The sequence below is a fragment of the Anomalospiza imberbis genome, chromosome 9 (assembly GCF_031753505.1).
Source record: "Anomalospiza imberbis isolate Cuckoo-Finch-1a 21T00152 chromosome 9, ASM3175350v1, whole genome shotgun sequence".
Lineage (NCBI taxonomy): Eukaryota > Metazoa > Chordata > Aves > Passeriformes > Viduidae > Anomalospiza > Anomalospiza imberbis.
The window spans coordinates 7,997,155-8,024,475 of record NC_089689.1 but is presented as its reverse complement, the minus strand read 5'-3'; the positions used below and the strand labels follow the sequence as shown (position 1 = coordinate 8,024,475).

Sequence of the window (27,321 nt, the reverse complement as noted above, 5' to 3'; positions counted from 1 at the left end):
TCTGTATTTTAAAAATTACTTTTGAAATCAACAACAACTGATGCAAACCACCAATCTCACTACTAAACAGTCATAGCAAAAGCATCAGATTTACACTTCACCAGCAGCTACTGGAAAAGCACTTACTCACAGTTGAGCTGCTCAAGTCATTTTGGCCATTTCTAAGCTTGTGTTACATCCCAGCCTCACAAGTTCCCAGAGCTATTCCCTCCCTTGGACCCATCCCTCTCCTCTGCCCAGACCTCAAGCTTATTTTTTCATTTAACACCTGTACAACAGAGACATCTTTCACCCTAACAGGTGGATAAATGCAAATCCTCACTTAACATATGCTCTGCTATAAACCTACTCCTCAACTGCTGAGCTGCAGCAGAAAATTTGAATTTAAAACACCTGTGGAGGATTTATCAACAATATTCTGGCTCCACAAGCACTTTCAATTTCTGAACTAGGGGAATGCAAACAGCAATTCTTAGAAGTCCCAGACCAGGAGTTTTATAACAAAAATTACTAAACTAAACTCCATGGCTGTTCACTATTATTAATGAAAGAGAAAACTCACCATATTTCAACCCCCATATAAATTTATAAGTAAAATAACACTTTGACTGCTCTGAAACAGTCTACACACCAGTTACACATCTACTAGTAAGTCAAGATTTTTAAGTTGCTGTACCACAGCCTTTAAGTTGACATTCATTTATTTCGATGACTTTTCCAATTTGCCCTAGCTTTCCTAAAAAATAAAATATCTGACAAGTTTCATGGATGGATAAAAAAACCTCACATAAATTATAAAGCTTTAACAGAACTACAGATTCGAATTTAAGTTCTTAAGTTTAACTGCTATGCTAACAACTAATCAAACTTTGTAGTGAAATCCCATGGAATTAAAACGTTGAAAAGGTCAGATCTTTTATGACAAAAAAAGCATTAATGTTTTAAAGACAACATTTCAAGTTGCCTTTGAATACTTCAAAACCATGTATACTTAAATCGATGGGGAACTGCATTCCACTTCTCTGCCCTCTATATTCTGTATAAGCACTAACCTGAAGACTGTAAGGAATGTCTTCTAGTTAACTGAGCAGAGACCACACCATCACACTGAGCTACGGTTGTAACAAAACAGGCTTGTGCTACAGCTCTGACAACATAATTCTCATACCTCAGAAAATAAGCACCTCTGTGTCAACTGGGATGCCAGGAGAACACTTCCCAAACCACCACTGGAGCGGTGGAGGACAGCAGCACAGCAATATCCCATTATACGAACCACATACCAGCCCACGCATTCCTACTGCAGAATTTGCAAGAGCCTGTCTGCTTAAAAAAAAAAAACAAACAAGTACTGACTGGGGGGGCACAGGCAGCTTAGCTGACGTAGCACAGAATTAGGGGATAGAAGCACCTAAAGCGGATAGCCGGAGAGCTGCGATCGCAGCTGTCAGTCTCCATAAAGACGACAAACACGCGTGACGGGGGAGAGCGAACGCCACAGATCGGCCCGGGAACGCCCCGCGGGCCCCTCACGCCGCGGTGCTCGCCGGAGCTGCTCCCCTGACCTCTCCGCATTCCCCACGCGTCCCCGGGGCCGGCCCAGGGACCCCGCTCCCCCTGCAGCCCGGGAAGCGCCACTTGCCTGCGAGGCCGCGGCCCGGGCGGGGCCGGGCGATGCCGCAGCCCCGGGGGCCGCGGGGCGATGGGCAGGGGAGGCACCGGGGACACCGAGCGGCGGCCGGGCCGCTCCGGGCGCGCGGGGGGCGGGCAGGGCCGTCCCGCTCCGGCCGCCAGAGATCCGCGTCTCCCGCTCCAGCCCCGCCCGCCGCGCCCCGACAGCATCGCCGGGACCCGGATGGGGCCGCGCCCCCCGCGCGGTGCCCGGATGGAACCACGGTCGGGGCCGGCCCCGCTCCCCGCCGCGCCGCCCGAGGGCCCCGCAGCCGCCGTGCGCCCCCCAGGCGCCCCGGAGCGCATCCTCGCGGCGCGGAGCGGCCCTCCCGCGGCCGGGGCGGTGCCGCCGGCGCCCGCGGCTGCCCCGGATCCAGTCCCGCGCGCCGCTTCCTGCGGCCGCCCCGCCTCTCCATGGCGCTGCCCGGCGCGGGTCCTGCCGGGAAGGGAGCGGCGCGGCTCGGCCTCGCAGCCTGAGCGGCGGCAGTGCCGCCATGTCCGGGGGTAGCAGCGCCGGCGAGTGGTGCCTCATGGAGAGCGACCCGGGCGTCTTCACCGAGCTCATCAAGGGCTTCGGTGAGGGTCGAGCGGGGCCGGGCAGGTGGTGGGGTCTCCGCGGGGCTGTTCCCGCACCGCTGGGTGCGAGCCCGCTGTCCCTGCCGGCTGGGGAGGGGATGGGGGGCCCGGTGCCTGTGGGGCCGGGAGGGCGCTGGGACGCACTGCCGGCGGCGAGCGCGGCTTCCGTGATGTCCGCGCCGCTGGCCCGGCCCGGCCCGGCCCGGCCCCGGGCAGCGGGGAGTCCGGCCTGGGCGGCCCGGCCCGGCCTTCGGCCCGGCACCCGCTGCTCTGCTGCGGGACGGCTGGCAGGAACGTGCCGCGTAGAGTCACAGCGGCCTTTAGGTTGGAAAAGGGCTCTCAGATCATGGAGTCCAAGCTGTGACCCAGCACCACCTTGTCAGCCAGACCGTGGCGCTGAGTGCCTGTCCAGTCTTCCCTCAAACACTTCCAGGGTGGTGACTCCATCACTTCCCTGGGCAGCCTAGTCTAATGTCTCATCAGCCCTTTGAAAAAATTCCTCCAAATATCCCATTTAAGCTTGCCTGGGAAAGTGTTCGGGTTACAGAGCGCCAGGAGTGAGGACCTTTGGAGAAAGGGCTGAGCTGTGGGGCTTGGCCGTGGCTGGGTAGCCTGCAAGTAGCCTGGCCTTCCAGAATGTTAAATTTTATGTTGAATTGCGTTTAAAATCTTTGGTGAAACTGTAAAACTGTGGTTATTACAAAAGCTAGGTAATTCTCAGCCAAAGAACCAAAATGATTTTACTCCACGTTTCATTGATTCATAGTTCGTCGTGTCTTTTTCTCAGAAACGAAGTCCAAAGTGCAGACATAGTTATTTTACATTTTTATTTAGCTAATAAATGAAACTTCCACATACTAACCATTTTGGGCTCTGTATTAAGTAAACGTCTTGCTTGAGTGTACAGCATTTTTGGTCTACTACCATAGGTCTTTGTCTGGAGACAGATGGTTAAAGTTCTGCTTTGGGCTTGCTGACAATGCCTTTATATTTTATATATATACAATGCCTTTATATATATATATATAATATTGTTTTCAGTTAAGCAAAGGACATGAAGTGATCAGAAATATTTAAGCTCCTCTGCTTCTTTTTTAAATGCAACTCTGTTGTAAAGACATTATCACCATACACAGGTTCAGAAATTCCAGAAATAATTTCTCTCTGCCTGTCTTGTTTGGGTTTTGTTAATCAAGCTCTGTTAAATCCCACAGATAGTTTTCCATAGCCTGGATATAGTAGTTGTAAATATTACATAATGTCTTGTGTTTTCTTTCATAAGTCTGTCTTTACTGGCTGCGTCCCTTTTTAAATGAGTTAGTTGAAGAAACCTGTATATTTTCCTTATTTCAGGCTGTAGAGGAGCACAAGTTGAAGAAATATGGAGTTTGGAGCCAGAGAATTTTGAAAAATTGAAGTAAGGCACATGTTTTTTGATTGTGTTTGTCTGAAGTCCCTGAAAGAATGTGTACTAAAGTCAGGTGTATGTTTGGTGGATCTTTTGTTTGGGGCAGTTTGTGTTTGTGTTTTCTCCTTCAGTTTCTACAGAAGTTCAGTAGGATTTTGATTTAATGGAATAGCTGGCAGTTAAATTGCTTTTTATGAATGCTTTGGTACTTAATCTAGCTTAATCAGGTTTTGAAAGAAATGCTGATAGTAGCTAGAATGTGGAAGTAGATTTCTAATGATTTTTCTATTAGCTGGCCTTACAGATCTTAACAAATTCTTGGGCGAATTTCTGTTCCTTGCTTTATCTCCCTCCTTCCTTACATCCCATGATGTTGCCTCTTGTCTCAAATTATTTTCTGGTACTTAGATACCTTTGTAGCTCATTTTTCCTGCAGAGCCACTTCCATGTGAATGTGAAGGCAAATAGACTTTTTATAACTGATAATGACTGGTGGAACAATTTTGCCCTCATTAAGCAACATTAATTCTTCTAATGTTTTGTCCATGTGTAAACATGTTATCCATGTTTACATACAGGATTTTGAGAGGAAAATATCTTTTAACCTGGACCGTACTCTTGTATCTTGTGCAAATATCCATACTTGTTGGATTAATCTTTCAAAAGATGCAGGAATTGGTACAGAGGGTGTACTTTTAGAATTCTTGACCGAAGATATTTGACAAGCAACACCTGAATGGCAGAAATGTGGCCTATGAATTGGTTTATTTGCTGTCTACTCCATCAGAACATTTGTTCATTAAGTGCTAGCTTTGCATATCCTGAGCGATGTGTGTCTTTCTAGTCCTGAGAGATGGCCAGCTTCCATCCTCCCTTCCCATTTACACCTGCAATATTTGACACAATGTATAAACACTGGGAGTCAAAGAATATAGAAGCATCTTTGTTTTCTAAACAGCAGGTCTGTAGGCACAGAGTTTGTGGTGACTGGGAGCGGGGCTGCAGCCCAGCCTCATCCCCAGTGGGCGCAGCTGTGAGAAGCAGGTGAGCAGCACTGACAGCAATGAGCCATGGAGTGCCCAGGTGCACCCAGCAACCACCAAAGGGAACAGAGGGCACACAGGTGCAACGTGTGAACATGAGGGGATAAAAGGCTGGGCTGAAGAACAAGAAGGGCAGAGGCTTGCTGTGGAATGGTGTTGCTGTGTATGGGTTGAAGCGTTCTGAAGCTGTATGATGATACTCTGTGTGCCGTGGCCATCTCAACTATGACATGTGCTGTGACACAGGTCCACTGAGAGAATTTGAAAAAATGTATCTCAGATTTCTGGTCAGAGCTTAGGAAAAGTTTCTTATGCAGTATGGGTGTATGTTTGTCTTTTGTAGAGAAAACATTTGTGGCCTCTTTTTGGTGATGACCTTAGATTTAAGTTGATGAATAAGTTTTTGTCTTACTGTAACTGAAGATTTTTTTAAGACCTATTATCTTTACTGATAAATTTTTGTGTTCTGGGAATACTAAATACAGTGCAATGTATAGTAAAAGCTGTTTACTATTCAAGACATGCAGTCTGAAACCAAGATACGTTTTTTACTAGAAGAGACAACTGGGTTTTTCTTACTTGTTGGTGAGATAACTCAAAGCATGAAGTTTTGGGAGAGCTCCTCTTTGGGTATTGCATCTGTGTCCAGAAAGATTACCAAAACTTTTGTTCCTGCTCTCGTACATAACTGACAAATGCTTTGATAGCTGTTTATCACTAACCAATTCAAATGAGAGTTCTGCAACTATAAAAGTTGCAGTAACCAGGAAAACTGGTCGTGACTTTTGAAAATTAGTGGCTAAATGCTAATTCAGATTGGGATTGTTTAGCACTTAAAGAAGCCTGAATTGTCTTCTGCCTAATTAGAAGAGCACATCTGAAAATTGCAGTGCAAGTTCCTGATATTTAGAAAGAATTAACAGAATTACTGTAGCAGCATACAGCTAAACTACAGAAAACATTAATTTAATATTTTTCATCATTACTGGTGACCTTTTTCCTATAAATTTTATTTTTCAGGCCAGTACATGGGCTGATTTTTCTCTTCAAGTGGCAGCCTGGAGAGGAGCCAGCGGGTTCTGTTGTCCAGGATTCCAGACTGGATACAATATTTTTTGCTAAGCAGGTATGAGAAATTCAGTAATTGTTTTAGATATATCATGACACATAGCTTTTAATACCAAAAAAAAGCTATTTTTTTGTTAATACATACACAGAAATCAGTGTTTTGCAAGGTAAAATAGCTTCAACAAATTCTGAGAGTAGGAGCTGTGTATTGACAAAGCAAATCAGTTTGATCTGTCAAGTCAGACAAAAATTGCAGCTATGGAAGAAAAAAGCTCTTACATATTTGTCAGCCCTCACCCATAAAGTAACTCAGTCTTCTGTGCAGTAGAAGTGACTTGGTAAATGTTCCCAGCAGAATGAGCAATTTACTTCTTTTGAAACCACTTTCAACAACTTGTTGGAAGAAGTTTATTTTGGTCCTGTTTTTATTTCTTATTTTTCTCAAATACTCTCAAGCTGGGGCAGTATATGTTGGATAATGCTTTCCTTTAAGGGTTTGCAAACCATTTTGGCATGGAAGTTTTAAGTATTCAAATGAAAAAGCAGAATTTAAATTAGAAATAACAGGAAAACTGGTTAGGCTGATGTAATCCATTGTGTTTTATTAAATGCAGAGTAGTATTGAAATTTTGTCTTAGTTAACAGACTGCTGTGTGTGTTGTTTGCAAGCAAGAAAATCAAGGGAAAGTGATAAGAATGAAAGTAGGAGTATTTAATATGGGTGTTAATTACAAAACATTGATATCAAGGGGCAAATTATTAGGATTTCTGTGAAGACTTATTACATAGTCTAGTTGTTGGGGTGTTTAGGGTGGGGGTTTTGGGGCCTTTTTTTTATTTGGGGTTTTTTCTTATTTCCCATCACAAATGCAGAAAGTGCTTTGAATGTAAATTTTAGGATATGAAAAAATCTCCCCAAGCTTCCAGTTAAAACTATAGAAATATGGAAAACAATGCAAATAGCCATCCTGGCCACTCTGTACCTGCACTTCAGTTTGGTTCCTTTATAATTGCCTTCCTGTTTTATGCTGTTGTGGGTCAGCTTTTTTATGCTGATTCTCTTCATTCTTCCCCTGCTGTAGTGATCAGCAGCAGTTTGCTAATTGTCTTTATAGTTTGATAGCTCTCACAGACACCGGTTTAGGTTGTGATTTATACCTAAGCAAACATACTGTTAGTAGCCATGGGCTGTAGCTAAAGAACAGCCATGAGGCAAAGAACTCACAGAAAATCCTCGATGTAACTTTCAAAAGGTACTTACATGGTGGGAGGAAATTACTCTGATTGGAATCTAGAGAGGGATTTTTTTTGGAGGATGTTGTTTTTTTATTTGAGAGTGAAGGTAAATCTTCCTTCGCTCAAGGGATTTCATCTTGTTTCCTGTGAGTAGCTGAGGTTGTCCTAGAATTGCTGTTCTTGTGAATGCTAAAAAGTTTCAAAGCGTTTGTCTGCTTGCTCCACTTCTTTTGCCTTTTCCACCCCCTTCCCTTTTTTGAAGCTTGACACTGTGTTTAAAGGCAATAGCTAAGAGGAGCTTTCTTGAGCTTTAAGATGAGATTGCAGAATGTACATCACAAAATTTGGATAATGTTAGATTTGATAACAAACACAAAATTAAAGGCTAACAAGCACAAAATTAAAGGATAACAATGAAAAGTCTTCTTTATTTTATAGTTTTCTTTTAAACACTCATATTTTAATGTGCTCTTAAGCTGAAACCTCCTTTTTCATTGTCCCTTTACTTTACCTGCTGCCTTTAAATAGGAGTGCTGAAGTGACTCTTAATTTTAGCATGGAAAGCAATTTCTAGAAATGTTGACTCTTACAATAGTACTGCCTGGCTATGCCACTTGATGGCGTGGAATAGATGCTTCAAAAGTCAGTTGCAAAAAGTTTAGAATTAGTATATTTTTCATTTTTTAGTGTTATCTGTCAGTCAAGTGCAGTGACTTTGCAAAATTAAAACATTCCTCGAAGACGTATGTATGCTTGTGTTTCATATCAGTTCAGTTTTGCCTGGACTGAGCTATTGTGACTGAACAAGTAGAAATAGGTACAGAGAAATTATTATTAAAAGTCAACAGAAAGAAACTGCTTTGGATATTTTGGAGGAATAAAACCAGTTCAGCTCCGGTTACTTTCATACTGAAGAAAGTTAGCCTGAGTTAGAGATCTGACTTGACAAGCTATGTTTGGAGGACTTAGTGTTTTCTTGAGCAAGTGTGTGATCTTATGATTTGCTACTGACGAGAGCAGGGTGCAGTGAACTTCTGTGAGCCAGTGAAGCTCATCCCCCAGCAGTTCTCTGTGCAGAGCATCTGGGCTGGTCTCTGCTGTACTGTGAGATGGGTCTGTTCAGCGAGTCTGTACAGGACAAAACTGGTTAACAGGTAAGTGAGAGAACAGGGGGTTCTTTGTGGTAGTGCTGAAGTTACTGCATTTCTCAGAACCAGTCTGAATCCTTCTGAGTCACCCAGGAACACAAAGCAAGATGAGCATTAGTATTGAATATTTGTATTGTGAAAGAGCAAGTCCTCCCTGCCATTGTGCAACTGTGTATTTTTTATTTCCTCCATATGTTTTAAGGCAAATTTTATGCTCGCTTTGAGGGTCTTTCCAGAAAACCTTTTTCTTCATTACAAAAGTGATGCTGTAAAATTACACTAGGTTCATTTGTAGGCTGGAATCCCAGAACAAATAGATTGGTTAGGACAATTTTTATTACATATAAGGTTATTGATCTGTTGATCTATATCTTCAAAACTGTTATGACACTGGAGCCTGAAAAATCTCAACACATCTTTGCCTCTCTTTCCTTTCTCACACATTTTCTGCTTTTAAGTGTTCCCATCTAAAGACTTTTGGTACAATTGGTTTTACTGCAGGCATGTTTTCAAGTGTCTTCCTGAATCCTGTGTGAGCAAGGCAAGGCTACTGTTAATATACAACAAGAGTTGAGTAGAGGAGATAAACTTTGTTTCTGTTTAAATTTATTATGTGTTCAATCTTAATTTTTTTTTTGTGGGGAACTTTATTTAGAGGTAAAAGACTACAGCTCTCAAGCTGTCTAGTAAAACATCTTTACAATTGCCCTAGGAAACACAATTTTGGTAAGAAGCTTGTGCATGCTCACATTTTCCTCATTTCCACTTCCGTAGTGATGTTGTAGTTGAATTCCAAATGGCGACTAGATCTTGTTCCAAGTTAAATCACGATTGTGTTGGGGGGTTGAATTTTGAAGTCTTGTCTTGTGTGCATGCATATTAAAGGGGTGTTTTTTAATGGTCACTTTTATGTGCACTCATGTTAAATTTGGCCTCCCTATTATGCCTAGGTATGATTTGGTCCTCTAGTTGAGGCCACAGAACTCTGGATGATCTTACATAGCCTTTGAACTAGGATACATAGGCACAATGAGGTGAGTTAAGGATACAGTTTCAGCCTTAACTCAGAATTTCCTGATTTCTGTGTTGCTTCAGTGGGCCCTTGGTGTTGTTTTCACACACAATGGATACCTGATTACAGCTGCTCCATGTATTCAGCTCCCTGCCACACTCTTTGAAGGAGCTGTGTTCTGTGCTGAGCACTGCAGAAGTGTCTCTGGACAAAAAAGAATGCCATTGTTGCAGACCTGAAACTACTGTTTTTAATAAATTCTTCAGCTTTTAGTATGGAACTGTTGGTATCCTTTCTTAGATGTCATGTATTTATTTTATTTTGTATTGTCATGACAGAACATCAACTTCATCAATTGGGAATACCTTCAGAAGGAGTATCTTATAGATGATACTGCTAATAACAAAACATTGGTCTCTGGTTATGTTTATGGCACTAATGGAAGCATGTGTATTTTTTTTTTTTTACATTTCCAGTACTTAATTGATTTCAAACTCAAATGACCCTTTCAGATTTGGTAACATTAAGATAGCTTTAACACAGATATCTGGTCTAAGTTTGGGATAACAGGTAACTTACAAGGAGTACAACTTCAAGACATGAAACAAATCAGAAAGAGATTTTCAGTAACAGAATATAGCTGTAGAAAGATTATATCTTTACTCCAACAAAAGTTAAATGGAAAAAAATTATATTGGGTTTCTAAACAACAATAAATTGTGGAACTTCGTGCTAATGCTGAATTTTTCATGTTGAGCTCTGTAAAATCAACTGTTATGTAAAGTTGGGATGTTTAGTAAGTGAAGCCCAGGGATTTGCTGCTTACATTACCAATTGCAGCACATGCTTGTCCACAGCTTTTTTGAAAAGCAAAATACATAATCCATCAAGTAGAAGATGTGAGTCAAGAATTTAAAGTGCTTCTGCCTAAAGTTGATCCAGAAGGTTGGATTTGATCCCTAGGGAAAGGTGCATGCTTAGGAAGTAATGCATCTTAATTAGAGCAGCCTAATCAAGTAGTTCCTTGGTTTAAGCTGAGCTTCACTTAGGGATAGGTCAATCTTCTCTTGATACATTGATGTGTATGTATGTTACAGTTTTCTTTGAAATACTGTTAAATACACCTTGAACTTTTGCCTACAAAATCTTTTAACTGTGGGTGTCTGCTTTAAGTTGGGGTCTTGCATATTGATCAATCTAATACCTCACCAAGACTTTCTGGACAGAAATATCCAGGCAAGTGTTGGTATTTCTGGACAAATACAGAAAATCCTCTTAAACCTCAAGTCCAAATAAAAATCTTTTGGGAACAACCTGCATTTATTATTATGTTACCTAAATGCAAAGAATGTTTCCTGCAAATGCTGAGGCACCCTAAGTAAGAGATACACTGGGAATTAGAGATGGTATGCTGAAGGATTCTCTAGGGTGTGCGTGGAGCAGTGCTGGACTGGCTGTGTGCATGAATTGCACTGTGTCTGTGTGACAAGTAAATCCCACAGTTAGCCTGCATTTGGTCCTGCAGTCACATCACCTGCACTCCTCACCCTACCTGTGAGCCACCACTAGCTAGAGATTCCCTTGTTCCATCTTGTTCTCCTGTGTCGTCTGCATCCAGGAGCACGCTGGATTTTTATGCACATCACCTGCATTTCCTTCTATTCCTCTGCCACAGGATTGTTGTTGCTGCCTTTTCCTGAACTCCTGCTTCTCACTTGGCTGAAGTGCTAGAATGTATTTCAATAATGTATTTTCATTTCAACAGCTGGAGGCCATTGCCCTCAGATCCACATCTTTTGCACATTGTTTTCTAGCAGTCACACTTTGTTTAGCTTGCTCCTAATACACCTCATCAGACTTGTCTCCTACTGTAGTTGGAATACAAAATATGCTTAAAGGCCAATATTTGATGAGCCCATTCATTCTTTGCAAAGTCTAACTTTTCCTCTGATTTTTTTGTTCAAGCTTCTGTATCCTGTTATTCAGCAGTTTCAGTGTTGATCTTGCCTCTAGGCACAAAATCTCAGTAAATTTCCTTTCCTTGTGTTGAAGCCATTATTGAGTTGTGTGTCAAGAGAGCAACTGATTGTTCCATCTTGATTTTTCAGCAAAACTAGTTGTCATTTAGTCCTGTCCCTCCTGTAATGCCGTGTATTAATTATCATTTGCAAGTAGAGTTTGCTGTAGTGACCCTGCCTTCCCTGTAACAGCACTGTTCTAACAGTGTCAGCACAGATGCCCTTGCCTTCTCTTGCTTCTCTATCAGCTTAATTACGCTGCATCAGCTTCATCCGCTCTGACCCTCTTGAGACTTCCCTGCTTTCGTCCTAGCACTACTTGACCACTGTCTCTGATAACATTCTTTAGTTGTATCTCAGAGAGTCTTTAGTTCTTTTTCCTATGTTACAGTGTAATTCAAAGTATGCCATTCTGCTGGTCTGGGGGTTGGACTTTCTCTGCTGCTGGTTCATTATTTCACTGCCCTTGATGGATTTTCCTTGTATGTCCTTTATTTTGCATCTGTGTATTCTAGCCCTTAGCTTCTGTACCTGCAGTTGGTTTCATTTCAGTTTTGGCTGCTGTAATCTGTTCTGTATGTGCAGTTGACTCTCTTAGTTACTGTTTAAGTCAACTAGATTGTATTTTTCTTAAATTAAAAAGTGCTGTATTATTTATCATCTGCACATATGCATAATCTGAACTGAGAACTCCCTGAAGTATAGAAAATAAATTTATGATATGGCTGTTAGTATTAACATACTAGGCTTTCTTTTGTTAGGACAGGCCTTGGTTATAAAGCGGGTTGCTTGGGTTTTCTTTTTTTTTTTTTTTTCCTCTTTTCTTGTTGGAAGTGGTTTCACATTCATAGCCCTGAACTAATTTTCATTTTTTGTACAAAATTCACATCCTCTCTGGAAATTTTAAGGTTTAAGTAGCATTTTCAATTGCAGAATAGTCTCAAAGACTAATGATACATTACTCTTTCCTAACCTATAGCTTTCTGAGAAAAAACTGCTAATATAAAGTCTTGTATTATGGCCTCATAATATGTGATTACAGTGCATTTAGGTAAATCTCAGATTATATTTAATAATCTTTGCAGCTTCTTTCTTTAAATACACTGTTTTAGTTTGGTTATTAGTAAACAGCATTAAAGACATGGCTTTAATATGAAGGGGGTTGTTTATATTTCTAAAAGTGGAATACTTAGCACTGAAATGTAACAGTGTCAAACTAGTAACTTTAGCTTGAAAAGGATAGTTATATTGGACAAATGTATTATTCAGCTAACCATCATTTAAGCAATATCTACATCTTGGAACACTTTGTTTAGTTTATCTCTAAAATACTTGAATTTTTTTGTCCAATAAAACCTTTTTAAAAAATTAAGTTCTATAATGTGCTTTATTGCTTCAAATTAAATTTTTTGACCTCTTACTCCTAGTAGGAGATCTGATTATTTGCAGGACTTTTCTTGGGAGAGTTGACTTTTTTTTAAGGCCAGAGATGATAAAATTTGGGCAGCTTGCTTTGAATATTACTGTGTTTTTCCACAGGGATCCAAGGATTTTTGCCTTTCTTCTATGCCTTTCATTAATCACTTTAGAGAGATGGTAAGGCAGTGGAATGACAGTTTCTGAGGTCAGCTGTGAAATATGAGTTTTATCAGTGAATGGTGTATGACAGCCATGCAGAGCTGATTTTATTATAGCAAGGGCTTTTCTGTAGCTACCCAGGCAGCAATTCCAGTCTGTGTTAGAGTGCATCTCTAATGTGAATCAGCACAGAAAGTGTGTGTGTGTAACAAAAGCAAACACAGTTTGGAGTGAACTTATACCACCAGTGCTCACCAAATTCTCCATGCTTTTTTCTAGGTCATAAATAATGCCTGTGCAACTCAAGCCATAGTAAGTGTGCTGTTAAACTGTGCTCATCAAGACATTCATCTAGGAGAGACCTTGTCAGAATTTAAAGAATTTTCCCAAAGCTTTGATGCTGCAGTGAGTGACCACTGTTTTCTGCCTTTTGTGTGTCACAGTGTTACAGCTGTGGTGGTTTACAGGTGTTTTCTTACTTCTTTCAGATGAAAGGTTTGGCACTGAGCAACTCAGAAGTGATTCGACAAGTTCACAACAGTTTTGCCAGGTAACATATGTTTTAAATCTGGCCAAAATTTGAGCAAATCCTTTTTAATCTCAGAGGTTTTAAAATTTTCTTTGCAGACAACAGATGTTTGAGTTTGATTCAAAGTCTTCAGCAAAGGAAGAAGATGCCTTTCACTTTGTAAGCTATGTTCCTGTTAATGGGAGGCTATATGAACTAGATGGCTTAAGGGAAGGACCAATTGATTTAGGTAACATTTTACATTTTTGCTGAACATCCTTTTTTTTAACAATGGCTTTTTGCAACAAATTAGTCATATGTTACAGGCTCAAAGCAAATTATTTATTAAAATGAAGAATATCTTAAAAGTTTTCTGAATGTGCTGTAGGCTTGTACTTCCTTGCAGTCATTTATATTGTTTTAGTTTTGTTGGTCTGAAAATACAATTTCTCCCTGCTTCCTCCACGTCTCTGATGCTCTCTCTTTTCATTTAGTAATCAAGTGATCAGGTCTTGCAATCCCTTCCAAAACCTTGATAGTTTTGTTGCAATACAGAAGTTTACATAAAGGGAGAATATATACAGCTGACTCCAGACACTTTTTTTCCATTATGTGGCTTGTGTTTACACACTGCCCTCTTTCTTCTTAGATAGCAAGTGTTTCCCCAATGGTTTAAAAGAAAATAGCTTTGTTCTCTGTAAGACAGGCTTCTGTTTTGTCTCTGTTACTCTTTAATCTTTCTTGAGATGTGTGTGCCCTGTTGAGTCTTGAAATCTCTGCGCTGCCTATCATGTGTCTGTACTTTAGAGTCTGATACATTGTCACCAACATGTTCCACACTTCATTCCCAGAGTTTTCCCAGATTTGTTGACAATTTTATTTATGTTTAGGCTGAGCAATGGCTTGCTGCTAATCTTGTCTTTAGCCTGTCTAGAGATACTGTACAGTCTTCAGACCTACCAGTGACATCATTTGTGTGGTCACAAGATCATGAGTCTCTAAATTTACTTTAAGGTCTTGAAATTGCAAAAGAGACATTTTCAACTTAGGAAATCACCTGTGGGTATCCTGTCATATATCTTGAAATCAAGTTCTCTATCATATATCCTTTTATGGTTTTTCTTTCTGCCTGACTTTTTAACATGATATTACATCCACCCAGAAAAAATCAAGAGTTAATATTAAACAGCTGTACCTGTCCATAGTGTTTTCCTTTGCTGTCTACTTTAATGTTGTCATACCAACTAATTTCCCTTGTGTCATAAAAATCTTATGTAACATACTTTCCCCTACCCCATTATTTCTTGTTATCAGCGAAACAAATGTTAGGTGATTACGCTCTTAAAATGTAGCTTTGTTCCATTGCTTTGGTCACTGCATTATCTAACTGTTGTTATTAATAAAATATCTTCCACTTCCTGAAAAACCACCTGAGTAATTTCAGATTGCAATAGCTAAGGAAAAACCTGTTACATACTCTGAAGTTGCTGGAGTTGGATAAGCCTGGATTATATGAGTTGACTTTGAAATAAATTTTGCCATGCTACTGAATGTTTTCCTCTGCTGAATTTGTTGCAAAGATGATGAATTTTTTCCTGTGTTTTTCCCAGGTGCATGCCATCAGGATGACTGGATAAGTGCCGTGCGGCCCGTCATAGAGAAGCGCATACAAAAGTAAATGGTCGTGATGCCTTTAAAATATAGCACCTTACCTATGCTTAAAAATTCCATAGTCTTACCTTCCTTCACTTAAAGGATTCCCACCAAATTTCTAAGCAATGACACATATGCATCATTTCTTTATGCATATCACTGTGTGACTTGAGAACCTGTTGCCCACCATGAGGCAAATGTGATGATAGATAAATCTCAAATACACTGTGCTGCTGCATAATTAACCCAAGTAGGTGTCTGTGTAGTGAAGAGAGATCCTACGAGTGCTCTGGAAAAGAAGATTGTTATCTGTTACACAGCTGTGGATCTTTGTGAGTGAAAGCTAAGAGTGTCATGACCATGAATAACATTTGCCAATGCACTTAAAATTATTAGATAGCCATTCTGTCCATACTGCTGGTATTTAGAGATCTGAAGATTTTTTTAGGAGTGGCTTGTCTCAGAAATTTAAGCTAGAAAAACGTACTATGGAACTTTGCTACTTCTTAACTCTGTTTCCAAACTGCAATCCCAAATTTGTTAAAATAAAGTTGATTTTATGTCTTTTTTAGAAAACAATTCTAAGTTTTTGCTTGAGGACTTTTTTTTTTTTTTTTTTTTTTTTTTTTTTGGTAAACAAAGTTGGTTTTGGAGAATTTAACCTCCAAAAGGCCTGCTAGTCTAATTGTTGAATGTACTTCTCACACTGTGTGGAGAAGTCTCCAATATTTTCTAACATGTAATAGTAATGAGAAAGTAGAAACTATTGTGTGAAGCATCTTCTGTAAGTTCTGTTGTCGTGTTTTCTTTTATTTTTTGGACAGTTTCAGTATTTCTTTTGTGACCACAGGAACAGTAAATTTTGGGGAGAGAAGGTAATTAGGAGTTACCAATTGGATAGAGTTAATTTGTGGTCTGATTTTATTTTGTAACAAGATTGGATCTGTAGCACAACTTAATTTAATAGACTCATTTAAAATTTTGTTTCCATGAATGAAATCAAGGAGGGGGCTTTTGAGTTGTCATGTTGGTAACTAATTTTGAAAGCGGATTGTCTTTGTTGTTTTGTTTTTCTGTTCCTCATTTAGATACAGTGAAGGTGAGATAAGGTTTAACCTGATGGCTATTGTGTCTGACAGAAAGATGATATATGAGCAGAGGATTGCAGAGCTACAGCGGCAACTGGCAGAGGTAGGCCATGGGATTTAAATTGCTAAAGTAGTTCCCTGCTAGTTCTGTGTGTTGGCTTTACTGTTCACTTCCCTTCCTTGCTCCCAATGGAGCAGCAGCAAAAAACACAGGGAGTGATTGCTAGAGATCTGTCCAGCACAGTGTGGATGCACTCAGTGCTGCAGCTCTGAGCTGAGCACTCAGCACAGTGTTGACCGTGTAATTTTGACTTTCTGGATCATTTGCTGTGATGCTGGAACTGGTTTCTTTTTCCCAGTACCTGCTTGTGACTAACTGGAGAAATTCCTGGTATGTTCCTATAATGGTAAACAAAACTGAATCTTTCTGTGATAGAAATACCTTTGAGACAAAACTTACTTTTACAAAAAGTAAAATTTAAAAAGGGAGTAACATCATCCATTTAAATTTTTGTTTTGTGGAAGGAGGAGCCTATGGATACAGATCAAAGTAGTAATATGTTAAGTTCTATACAATCAGAAGTTGCAAAATACCAGATGTTAATTGAAGAAGAGAACCAAAAATTAAAAAGATATAAGGTATGTAGTCTTTGTTTTTCTGATTAAATAATTGGAACAGTTGTAAGATGAAGCTAGCTTTTATATATATATATATGTATGGGAGCTTTGCAATTAATCTGAAGGAACTGAATGGGGACTTGAAGATAGGTCAGCTATATAATAATTCTGTTAATGCTTTTAATTTTATTTAGATTGAAAATATTAGAAGAAAACATAACTACCTGCCTTTCATCATGGAATTGCTAAAGACTCTAGCAGAGCACCAGCAGTTAATACCATTAGTAGAAAAAGTGAGTATTTCCTAGCTGATAGTATATTACTATAATTCTTCATACCTTCTCTTTTAAATAAATGAGCCCATGTCATTTATTTTTCCAAGTTCTTTGGCCAGGGACAGCTCCCTGCAGTCCTGTGGCAGCTGTGGCACAGTGCTGGGAATTCAGTCCCTCCCTTTTCCCTGCTCCTGTGCTCATTTACTGGCTTGGGTTTCCCCCTTTCTAAGCTATCTAGCCATTAACATTGATTTACTGCTAAGGTTTGTAGTAAAACTTTAATAAATAGGCGTGTCTGGTACTTTGGCAAGGTTATTAAACTGGTGAAGTACTTGAATTGTACTCAGCTCCGTGCTGGCGTGCACTCATGCTTGAGTGCCAGAGGCAGGATCCCTGATTTTATACTCGCTGACAAAGGATCTCTGAATTAGTATAATGAAAAAAGATCTGTGTGTTATTTAATGGCTACATTCTTTAGCTGGATTTATTTAGGAAGGTACATTTTCAGGCTTGTAGTTTTTAAGAGAGTTACTTGTGGAGTTTTAATCCAGTTTCATGTTAACAGAAGTCATTGATAACACCTGTCAAGCTGCTTTCACAAGTAAATTACCAGTGAGTTGGTGGTAACAGATCTTAATTCTAAGTCTCTGAATTAGATGCTGTTCTGTTCACTTCAATAAGTGGTAAAAAGCAGCAGCCTGATTCAGAGTTAAGTACTGTTTTGACAGAAAGTTGTTGGCCGGTATTGCTTCTGAGTTGTCCCCTCTTCTTGCCCGATCTGTTTAAGTAAACTCATAAGGAAGAAAGTGCCAGTTCCTTACCAGTATGAACTATTTCTGATTGATATAAGTTATGAGAATCTGTCTGCAAATATTTTGACAGGAACTTTTGTGGGGGTTTTTTCTACTTATTTGAAAGATTTAAACCATTAAGATCTTGGTTTGTTTCAGAGTTCAGTTTTGATTATCTATACGTCTGAATGTGGTGTTTTCTTGTGACGTAAAATGTTTCCATTAGGAAGAGGTTTTTCTATGTTAAATGAAATTGGTATGGAGGTATGAAAAATGAAGGTTGAAATTATGTTTTTAAAATAGTGCTTTTGCCCTACAGAAGTTACTTAATCTCAGTTTCTTTTGCATAATTTATTTAAACCTGTATTTATTCTTAAAAGGCTTTTTACGATAACCTAGTAAAATAGTAGTAGGATGCTTCTGAAGGGTCCAAATTTACATTTAAATTCTTTCTTTTTCCAGCATATTTTTAATATTCAGAAATGTAATGGGTAGTCATTCAAAGCTCCAGAATGATCTTCATCTTGTCAAAGCTTGACATCATATCCCCTTGTTTCCTAGGCGAAAGAAAAACAGAATGCCAAGAAAGCTCAGGAGGCCAAATGAAGATGACTTTGCAAAACACCTACAAGTTACTTCCTTCTCATACTATTTTCATGACAACAAATAAAGCTTTTCATAAACTTCAATTCTTGTCCAGTGCACGTTTGCAGGTTGTAATGGTTTGTCTTGTACTGTTTGCATGGGTCCGACTCTTCCTTCCCCTGCATCTTGTGCATGTAGTACTGCTGAGCAATGTTTAGGTTCTCCTGGTCATATTCAGTATTTAACAGTCTGTCTGAAAGCTTGGGAAGTGGACCCAGAAATGTGCAAGCAAAATGTCCCCATTTTGTCCCACTTGAACATGATAATGATACAAATGCCCGAGGTTTAAGTATAAGCATGAGCTTTCTTTGCTCATCCCTACTAACAGTTACAATCCTTTCCAGTTGTTCATTGACATAGCCTGTATCTTTGTTTTTATGAAGTATGTGTCTATTTTTTTTACAAAATGGAAAAATATGAATTTAGCTGTAGAAATGTTTGCAAAGACCAATGTATAATCTCAAAAGAACTGCATTGCTTTAGTAGAAAAGATAATAAATATTCCCATTTTTATTTTGGCAAACTTTTTTCTGTGGTATTTTATTATGGGATAAGATGATTAGGATATGGAGGTCATCAGCCTTGTGACTTGAGTATATGCATTCTAAATTTGAGGTAGAAAGAAGGCACATTAATATTCTTGGATATAAGGTATTCCTCTTCTGGAGTATGTTCAGTTTAAGTCTTTAAAGCACTGCTTTGAAGTTTTATATTACTTTGAGAAGTAATATAAGGAAAAAGGTGTAGGGAGGATTATTGTTGATGACAACATTGCTGTGGAAGATGCTTGAGCTGTGTCCCATGGACCAAAGGAAATAGCTGGGGAATGGAGTTCACTGGGTGTCTGCAGGCAGCATGTGAGCTGTGGACAGATTGTTTTGGTATGCATAGTAACAGACCATTGCAACAATACATACTGTTTGAATTATTCACTGTCAGTGTACATGTGTGTGTTTAGAAACTTCCAGTTTCTTCCTAAAAGACTCAGATAAGAAACAGGAAGAAAAGAAAAAGATATGAAACATTCTGTTACCTGTGGTGCTTCGTATATATTGCATATATATTTATATAAACAGGATAAAATGTTGGCTGAAGAAGTAAAACATAGACTGTGCTCTTCACTGCTCTAAGGATCTCCTCGAGTCATTGCTGTGGCTGGAAAGGTAAGCTCTGTTTAAAAAAAAAAACTGAGAATCCATATCTGTGTTTTGTACATTTAGTAATTTCATTCTCCTTTTACTGGTGTGCTTGGGCACAAAAGGAAAAGGAATTTTGCTGAAGCAGATGATTATTTTTGCAATTATCAACAAATTTTAGTAGCAATTGTTTCAGAAATTAGGAAACTTATATTGCAAGCAACCTTTCTGGATTTGTGGACGGACAAAAAAAGAAGGGATGTAAAGATCAAATTTTAACAAAATTTGTTAATACAATGTATAAATGAAAAATGCTTAGTTTTTTAAAAAGGCTGTTTAATGCAGAAGTAGAACATTTCAAAATTAGTGTTTTCTGTTGTATTATGAATGTTTTTCTGATCAAACTTGTGGCATATTTTTTAGTTTTTTTGCCAAATTTGTAGAACCATTTTTTTATAATGTGTGTCTTGGCTTTAAAGGCGGTTATTTGTATATTAGAACAGCATCACATGAATGCAGAGCTGGACATGAAGGTGATCGTGGCTAGGCTGGGATACAGTTCATTTTCTCCATGGTCACTGGTGCAGTGCTGTGTTTTGGATGGAGCAGGAGAAAACTACTGGTAACACACTGATGTTTTCAGTGATTGCTAAGCTTCCCAGAGGGTCACGGTCTCCTCTTAGGCATCCCCCTACTCTGGCATGGGGCTCCTCCATGGCCTGTGGGTGAAATGCTGCAGCCCCGTGGTCCTCCATGAGCTGCAGGAGCACAGCTGCCTCACCATGGTCTTCTCCACAGGCTGCAGAGGAATCTCAGTTCCAGCTCCTGAAACGCCTCCTGCCTGTTGTTCTTCACTGCCCCTTGATGTCTGCTGTCCCTCTCACATATTTTCACCTTGCTTTTATCTGGCCACAATTACAACTGCACAACTTCCTTTTCTTTATTCTTAAATCTGCTATCACAGAAGCATTGCCACCATTTCTAATTGGCCCAGCCTTGGCCAGCATCATCTCCATCTTTGGAGCCACCAGGGATTTGTTTTGCCAGACACAGAGGAAGCTTCTAGCAGTTTCTCACAGAAGCCACCCCTATAGCCCCCCATGCTACCAAAAAACAGGCCATACAAATCCAGTACAGCTGGTTTCAGCCTCTGCCTCCCAAACCTTGAGAGTTTAGCAGCTACACCTGAGAGATCAGCGAATGACCGTGTTTGCCCTCAACTGCTGTTCAGTGTTTGACTCATCAGTGTAGGATAGAAACAGTTTTATCTTGTCGATTAATTATGTAAATAAGTGCATACATGCCTATGTGCTCCCTGTGGAAGGAAGTCCAAGGAGAAGGTGGGGTTTGTGTATGAAAATACAGGACACTCCTTTTCTTTCCTTTTTTCTTATCCCAGAGCACTATGTTAATGGAAACAATGATAAGAAAAACACCTGCCTGGGAAAGTCTGTAATAAACTTCCACATAAACAACCTTCTGATATCGAATTGCTGAAGTCCAGGTATGTTCAAGTTGTAAAGACTGAGGACTTCAGAAGGAAGGTGAGTTATTTTATGGCTCTCATTCTTCATGCAGGTAACACGTCTGCCTAGCAAAGCCACAGAAGCATTGGGGAGAAACAGACTGGAGATACTGTGGCCTTATGTACAAGAACAAGAAGTTTCCCTAGCAGAAGAGAAAGTGTGCTTCTCAAAATAGCTGGCATTTGTTAACAGGCTAAGACTTGTGCGTTCCATGTGCCTCAATGAGCATATAAAAAGAATTGATTCATCTCTGAGATATTGATGACACTTGCTAAAAATAAATGAGTTTAATATCTCAAAAATGTATACAAAATGTAAGCTCTATCTGTGCTCACAGGATGTTCTGATCTTTTCACTGTTTTTTATTTAGTGATTATATCAGTAGCTTATGTAGAAAAATAACATCAAAAATAGCTAACTCACCAAACACAAATACTATCTCTTTCTGTCTGGTAATAAGAGCCAATTCCAGTGTTAATATTTTTCACTCAACTTACACAATTCCTTCAGTGATTTTCCTTCTTCTTCTTTTGTAAATGCTGCTTCTTTCACCTGCTAGACTCAAAGAAGAGTAGGGAACATCATTATGACATGTCAGATTATAAAAGCCTTCAAGAAAGCTTGAAAAAAATCTCTTATAAACAATAGAAAGACAGCAACTTCTTTTTACAAAATCTGTCATCTTCTTAGGCAAGTTCAAAAAAATAATGGTTGAAATATCAAATTAAAACAAAATCTTAAAGTATTAGGATTAATGATGCAATTCTTGATGAAAATTTACCAAAACCAGAAGAACACACACAACAGGAACAAACTGTACTGTACATTTATAATACAGAAATTTCAGTGTTTCCTGCTGAAATTGAACTGCTAGAATGATGTGTAACAGCTTTTTACCAGTACAGTAATGAGAGGAAACTGAGAATACTGTGCTGAAAAGAAATTTGAAATTGGAGGAGGAAATTCTTATTAAAAAAGGTGAGGGTTTGCATGTGTGCCTGACAAAGAAGACATGATATGTAGAATCTGGTAAAAGACTAACAGAAATTACCATCCAGCTATGATCTCCAAAAAATAATCTCAGCCTACCTAAACAAATTTTGATGGGTTTTCACTGACAATAATGTGTTTGAACTGTTTTTCCAGCATATGCTGCAGCTACATATATTAAAAAATACGTACATTACATATACATATGTGTATTATAAAATTTATTTTTGTTTACTTATCTCTTTTGAAAAGCCACGGAGAAGTTTACAACATGTCCCTCTGCAACTTCCTGAACAACATACTTTTTAAATAAAATCTCTGAGAACTGAGATATGAATAAGCAGCAGTTCCTTGAGATCCACACTAATATAAAAACACCTAAACATGCTTTATGCGTGTTAGGGTTCATGTGTTAGGATTAGCTAAGGTTGGCCTTTGATTTTCCTGTGGAAATTGACAGTCCTGTCTTGTATCAGGTCTTATATCAGGTGTTCTCAAACCAAACCAGTACCAAACTTGGAGTCTTTATGGATAACATAAAGGATAATTCCATGAAATCATTAGCACATTTTCTTCTACTGCAGAAATGTGATGTGATTACAGAGATGGAAGACAGTCCTACCTTTTACATGTGCTAAGAGTGCTTTCCCTGGGAAAGCTGATTGGTAAAATTATTCAGATGGCACTTTAGTCATAATGTAATTACAGTAACTTGCATGAGAGTGGAAGAGGCACAAGGTCTCACAGGAGACCAGACCATTCCTCATCTTACCACTCCTTGCTATGTGAACATGAAAAGTTGCCTAACCTTTACAATTTAGCTTAGTCTGCAAAACAAGAATAAGGCCATGGGTTTACATGCAGCTAAGCAAAGGTACTAACTGTATCGCCTTACCTGTCTCTCATTTTCTCCCAGTTTTATAGTACATGAGTAAACAGGCCAGAAAGGAACAAAAATTACATTGTTAATTTAGGTGGTTTTCGGCTTTATACACACACACACACACACACTGGAATTCTTACAAAATATAATTGTCTCAATTGTCTGTTATCCCAACATATACGTTACCTTCCTAAGCCCATTAAGAGGCTGCTGTAAAATGTGGTGCAGCAATGCTATGAAGGAAAAGAACAATTTTCAACCAAAGTACCACTGAAGCAAGGAAAGGAAATAAGGGGTCATACTTCTGCTTTTTTGTTGAGACAGAACAGAAAAGGAAATATAGCAAGGAAGTAAAGTGCAAGATAAAGAGGTGGCAGCATATGGCACTTGGCAGAGGCTCCTGCCCCTGCCCAGGGGGACCCAGAAGCCAAGGAGATGGTTACTTCAGCAGAGGGCACTGGAGTGACAAAGATGTGGTGTGGTACTGGCTCTGCTGCAAATTCTTGTACTTTCTGTTGCTTCAAAATTTTTATCCCAAAAAGAGAGGAAATGTGCTGAATGACACTGGAAGGTCTGGGATTGGAGCAAAGCAGGCCATGACATGTAAGCAAAAAAGGCAATAAGGAGGAGAATCTGGGGCACGTACTCCTGAATCAGTATTCTGCATCCCACAACACCAGTGGGACAAGGAGGATGATGAGATGGGATGCTTAAGGAAGTAAAACCTCTAATGAGAAATGATCAAAACAAAGTTTCTTACCTTCCTTATAATTTCTTCTTTTTCCACAGCAGCTGCAGTCAGAGGGTATATTTATGTAGACCTTTGCATTCCAAGTAGGCTGGAAACACAAACATTAGTAATTGTACTGATATTCTACAAATTTATTATGAACAGCATCAAAGAACTGCAAAAACAATTTAAACAAATCTGATGTGGTGGGTTATATAGTATTATTTATTGTGAATTGTGAATTTGTGAATGCTTGGGAGAGAAACTTTCAAGGAGGAACACTCATTTTACACACATGGATTTCACATTCCTTTAGATCCTCTAGGCTTCTTTTATACATGGGATATCAATACCTTGTGTGTTGTGTTGGAGATACTGAGCATGTCCACAGTGTAAGGCTGTATGTTGCTAACATTGTTTTATTATTTAAAATAAGCATATAAACTAGCTCCAATAGTGGCATCTGTATCCCATGGGCTTGGATGACATTCAGCATGCTCTTTAATGAACATCAGATTGTTTTTCAATGATTATGTTGGATACAGTCTTCTGCTTTTGTCAGTAGAATTTTATAAAAGTGCAAGAATTTAAGTTGTGTTAATGTGATAGTCAATTTTTTTAACATGATGGTCAAGCATCACGTGCTAAGGATTTTCTTTTTTATAATCTGTGGTTTATGTACAAGAATCTTCACTGTGTGAAATAACAAGGACGTGCTTGCAGCCACCTGGAGAAGTATTTCATTCTTGCCTTCCATTCTGATATCACAGGTTTCAAAATGAGAATTTTTCCTTTATTACCAGCTTTACAAGTCACACTGCTAACTAAAATAGCAAACTGAAACACTGCCAAGACATTTAAAAAAATACACATTTCTTTTTTTAAAGACAGCTATCCTGGTACCACAGTTCTAGAGCAGTTTTATATGGAAGGAGTAATATAAAAATTGAATGGTGAGATGATACCATTTGACAGTTACACTGGTATTTTAGGTATTTCTCTCAGTCACAGAGGCTAAAATGGGAAGTCATTTTTAATATATAATTTGAAGAACATTACTAGTGTGGCCACAAATGTCAGATCTTAGAACCATGCCTACACATTATCCCATTTTGGATGGGAAAAAAGAGATAAAGGAATTTCAAATTGAGACTACATGCGGTAGAATAAAAACTCATTCCTGTGAGTTTTTAAGAACATAAAGGAAAGAACAATGTAAACAAGTGGAGATGAATTATAGCTGATTGAATGATAAGCTGAAATGATATTTGAAAACAGTAATTCTAAAGACAAATAACATTTTGTTTCAAAGGTGAAAAGCAGTGTATCATGCAGGAAGAAATGCTGCATAACTGGGGAAAGCAGACACTAAAAATAATCTAAGTTATCTACTGGGATCAGATCCCAAAAAGAGAACAAGCTCATCTACAAATTTCTGAACTTTCAGAAAACATAATGAAGAATAAACATTAGAAAAGCCTGACTCTGATGAAGTCTAAAGTGGGGTTTGAGAATTAAAGTGCTCATCTGTGCTGTGTTACATAATAAGAACAATAGGTGAATTCATATCCCACTTTTTAAAATTTCAATCATGTATTACTGTGGTAACCTATGCCATGGCACTGAAAATTGTTGTTAGCATGTTCCTACTGGTAATGCAATTAAATGTTGAGGGAGAACATAAACTACATGAAAAATGAAACCTTTCCACAATACAGGAACCAAAAGACGAAGTGGTAGAAGTCCCCAGACTGGAATATTAAAACCCAGACTGAACAGAACATCAGAACACTGTACAATCATTTGCTAGAAACTGGGAAGCAAAAGGATTCAGGCCCTGACCATTTCTAGCTTCTGTGACATTAAACCAAGGTTGCAAAGATCACCTACCACTTTAGCTATTCCTAATGCCATCTTCTGCTCCTACTCAGGACATTGACAACTCCAACAAGGTTCATGTTTCTACTGTAACATTTAAAGAGGCGTCTGCAAAGATAGCAGTTGTTGATTGGAAAGTTTCTGTGGTACAGAATATCAGACTGGTTGGAAACAGTCATCTTGTTCGAAAAAAAGCTCATCTTGTTCGAAACCCTGCCGCAGGCAGGGGCAACTTCCACTAGACCAGGTTGCTCGAAGCCCTGTCTAGTCTGGCCTTGGACATTTCCAATTTACACTTATTTTCTAGCTCATAGTAAAGCTCTTGCTAAGTCAAAGGTGCTCTTTGTAAATATCCTAATCTTCTGTGTTCTGTGACTGTGGCTAGAAAAATCTGTTTTCAGAAATTAATGGCTTTTCTTAATACTATTGTCTTTAAACACTGGTCCTTGATAAATATTAAGGTTGTTTTGGTGGAAAAGCCTAAATAATAGAGATTATTTCTTTAGTAAAACAGATAGAAATAACACTTTTAGCTACTAGCATGACATTTTTTGTAAAGTTAATGAAAATCTGTCTATGGTCAGTACAAGAGTCAGAAATAGAAGCTAAAGAGCAACCTTGCCCTATATAGTTTTTCTCTGTTTGTAGGAATTTCTGTCTTCCATCTGCATGTCACAACCCAGCTTTCTTTTGCAGGCCTGGTCTCTCAAGTCCCTGGCCCTGGGCATGGCTACTTCTGACTTGACGATATCCTATTTATATTTTATTTCCAGGTCATGCAATGCTGCACTTCAGATGTTGAACTGACAATAATACACTGGGTGTTCCTCACAGTGTTATTAAAGGAAAATAGAAAAGCAGTGAATCCCTGCACAGCATCACAGCAGGATTGATCCCACAGAGCCTCTAGCTGGGCATAGATGTGATAAAACAGATGGGCAATAAAACGGGACCATTGAATACCATTTTTGGTCTTTAAATACAGCTTTACTTAGTATTTTACACCACATTCATGTTCTCATAAACAGGCATCAAGTGGATGTTATCTTGAAATATCCTGCTGCTAAATAATTAGCTCTTGTAACAATTTAAAACTGTCAGTCAGCACGTGCTTAGAAAATGCTGCAAGATAAGTGACTGCAAGACATTCTATAATTGCGTTTTAAAATTTCTTCTGTATCCCAACTAGTTCTGACGGTGATATAGGAAAGCCTGGAGGGTCCCCAAACATCTTACCTGTAGTATTGGTTAAAGCTAAGGATGATTTGTGTCCTGCAGCACACAAAGCTACGGTGGACCTTCTCCAGCACCGAGTCCATCTCTACGCCTTCACTTGAGACTGGCGGGCAAAACCCCGAAAGCTTTGCCCTGCACGCCCACGTAAGAGGGAGCTTAATTTGTGTTATTTTTCCCTGAACTAAGAAAAATAACCGGCTTGAAGCAATAAGGTGTGATGGCATGAGGCAACCGTAGGGTTTGCCAACAGAGGTTCCTGAGGGAGAGAAAATGGCGGGCGGGGGCCCTCAGCAAGCTCCCAAAAGACAGAGCGCTCCCCAGGAACCACTCCGCGTGTGAAAAGCCTCGACCTCCACCCCCGAGCCGGCTATGACGGAGGGGGGGAAGACCCCACCTGAAAGGAGGAAGGCATCTGACACTGGAGGCCGTCCCTGACGGAGCGCGAGGTACCCTGCCCGAGACGGGCGATTCTTCCCCCGCCCTGCCCTCACGGGCTCCAGGCCGTGACTCGGCTGTTTCTCCCCGTCCCGTCCGGTCGCGTCCCGGTTGCGGGGGAAGGCGGGCGCAGGAAGGGGCGGGTGGTGCGGAGAGAGGGAGGGAGGGAGA

At 39.6% G+C, this 27,321-nt stretch overlaps 3 protein-coding genes and 1 long non-coding RNA gene across 13 annotated transcripts in view; 3 read left to right on the top strand and 1 right to left on the bottom strand.

Moving 5' to 3' along the window:
* LOC137479226 (beta-1,3-galactosyltransferase 2) overlaps window positions 1–27,321 on the top strand; it is a 149,874-nt gene that overhangs the window by 89,096 nt on the left and 33,457 nt on the right. The gene's annotated exons all lie outside the window — the stretch shown is intronic.
* Window positions 1,868–18,380, top strand: UCHL5 (ubiquitin C-terminal hydrolase L5). Of its 2 annotated transcripts, XM_068199558.1 has the most exons (11): window positions 1,868–2,247; window positions 3,601–3,664; window positions 5,719–5,824; window positions 13,038–13,163; window positions 13,247–13,308; window positions 13,386–13,516; window positions 14,877–14,940; window positions 16,008–16,110; window positions 16,533–16,646; window positions 16,820–16,918; window positions 18,253–18,380. In XM_068199558.1, the coding sequence occupies exons 1-11, from the start codon at window positions 2,166–2,168 to the stop codon at window positions 18,295–18,297; spliced, it is 996 nt and encodes a 331-aa protein (XP_068055659.1). In that variant the 5' UTR covers window positions 1,868–2,165; the 3' UTR covers window positions 18,298–18,380. The 2 variants fall into 2 exon arrangements, with proteins under 2 accessions (XP_068055659.1, XP_068055660.1); XM_068199559.1 differs by lacking the exons at window positions 1,868–2,247; window positions 3,601–3,664 and adding an exon at window positions 9,101–9,184 and having other exon boundaries at window positions 5,729–5,824.
* On the bottom strand, window positions 6,823–27,308 carry LOC137479230 (uncharacterized). 9 transcript variants are annotated; one of them, XR_011002066.1, is made up of 7 exons: window positions 27,110–27,308; window positions 26,716–26,971; window positions 25,492–25,587; window positions 22,884–23,710; window positions 22,611–22,769; window positions 19,370–19,491; window positions 6,823–8,678 (listed from the first exon to the last, which is right to left on the bottom strand). It is a non-coding gene; the product is annotated as an uncharacterized lncRNA (long non-coding RNA). The 9 variants fall into 9 exon arrangements; XR_011002061.1 differs by having other exon boundaries at window positions 6,827–8,678; window positions 18,087–19,491; XR_011002062.1 differs by lacking the exon at window positions 6,823–8,678 and adding an exon at window positions 16,954–18,248.
* RC3H1 (ring finger and CCCH-type domains 1) overlaps window positions 27,077–27,321 on the top strand; it is a 62,582-nt gene continuing 62,337 nt past the window's right edge. Inside the window, exon 1 of the mRNA XM_068199535.1 lies at window positions 27,077–27,161. The gene's annotated coding sequence lies outside the window, so the exon portion shown is untranslated. The remainder of the gene's footprint in view (window positions 27,162–27,321) is intronic.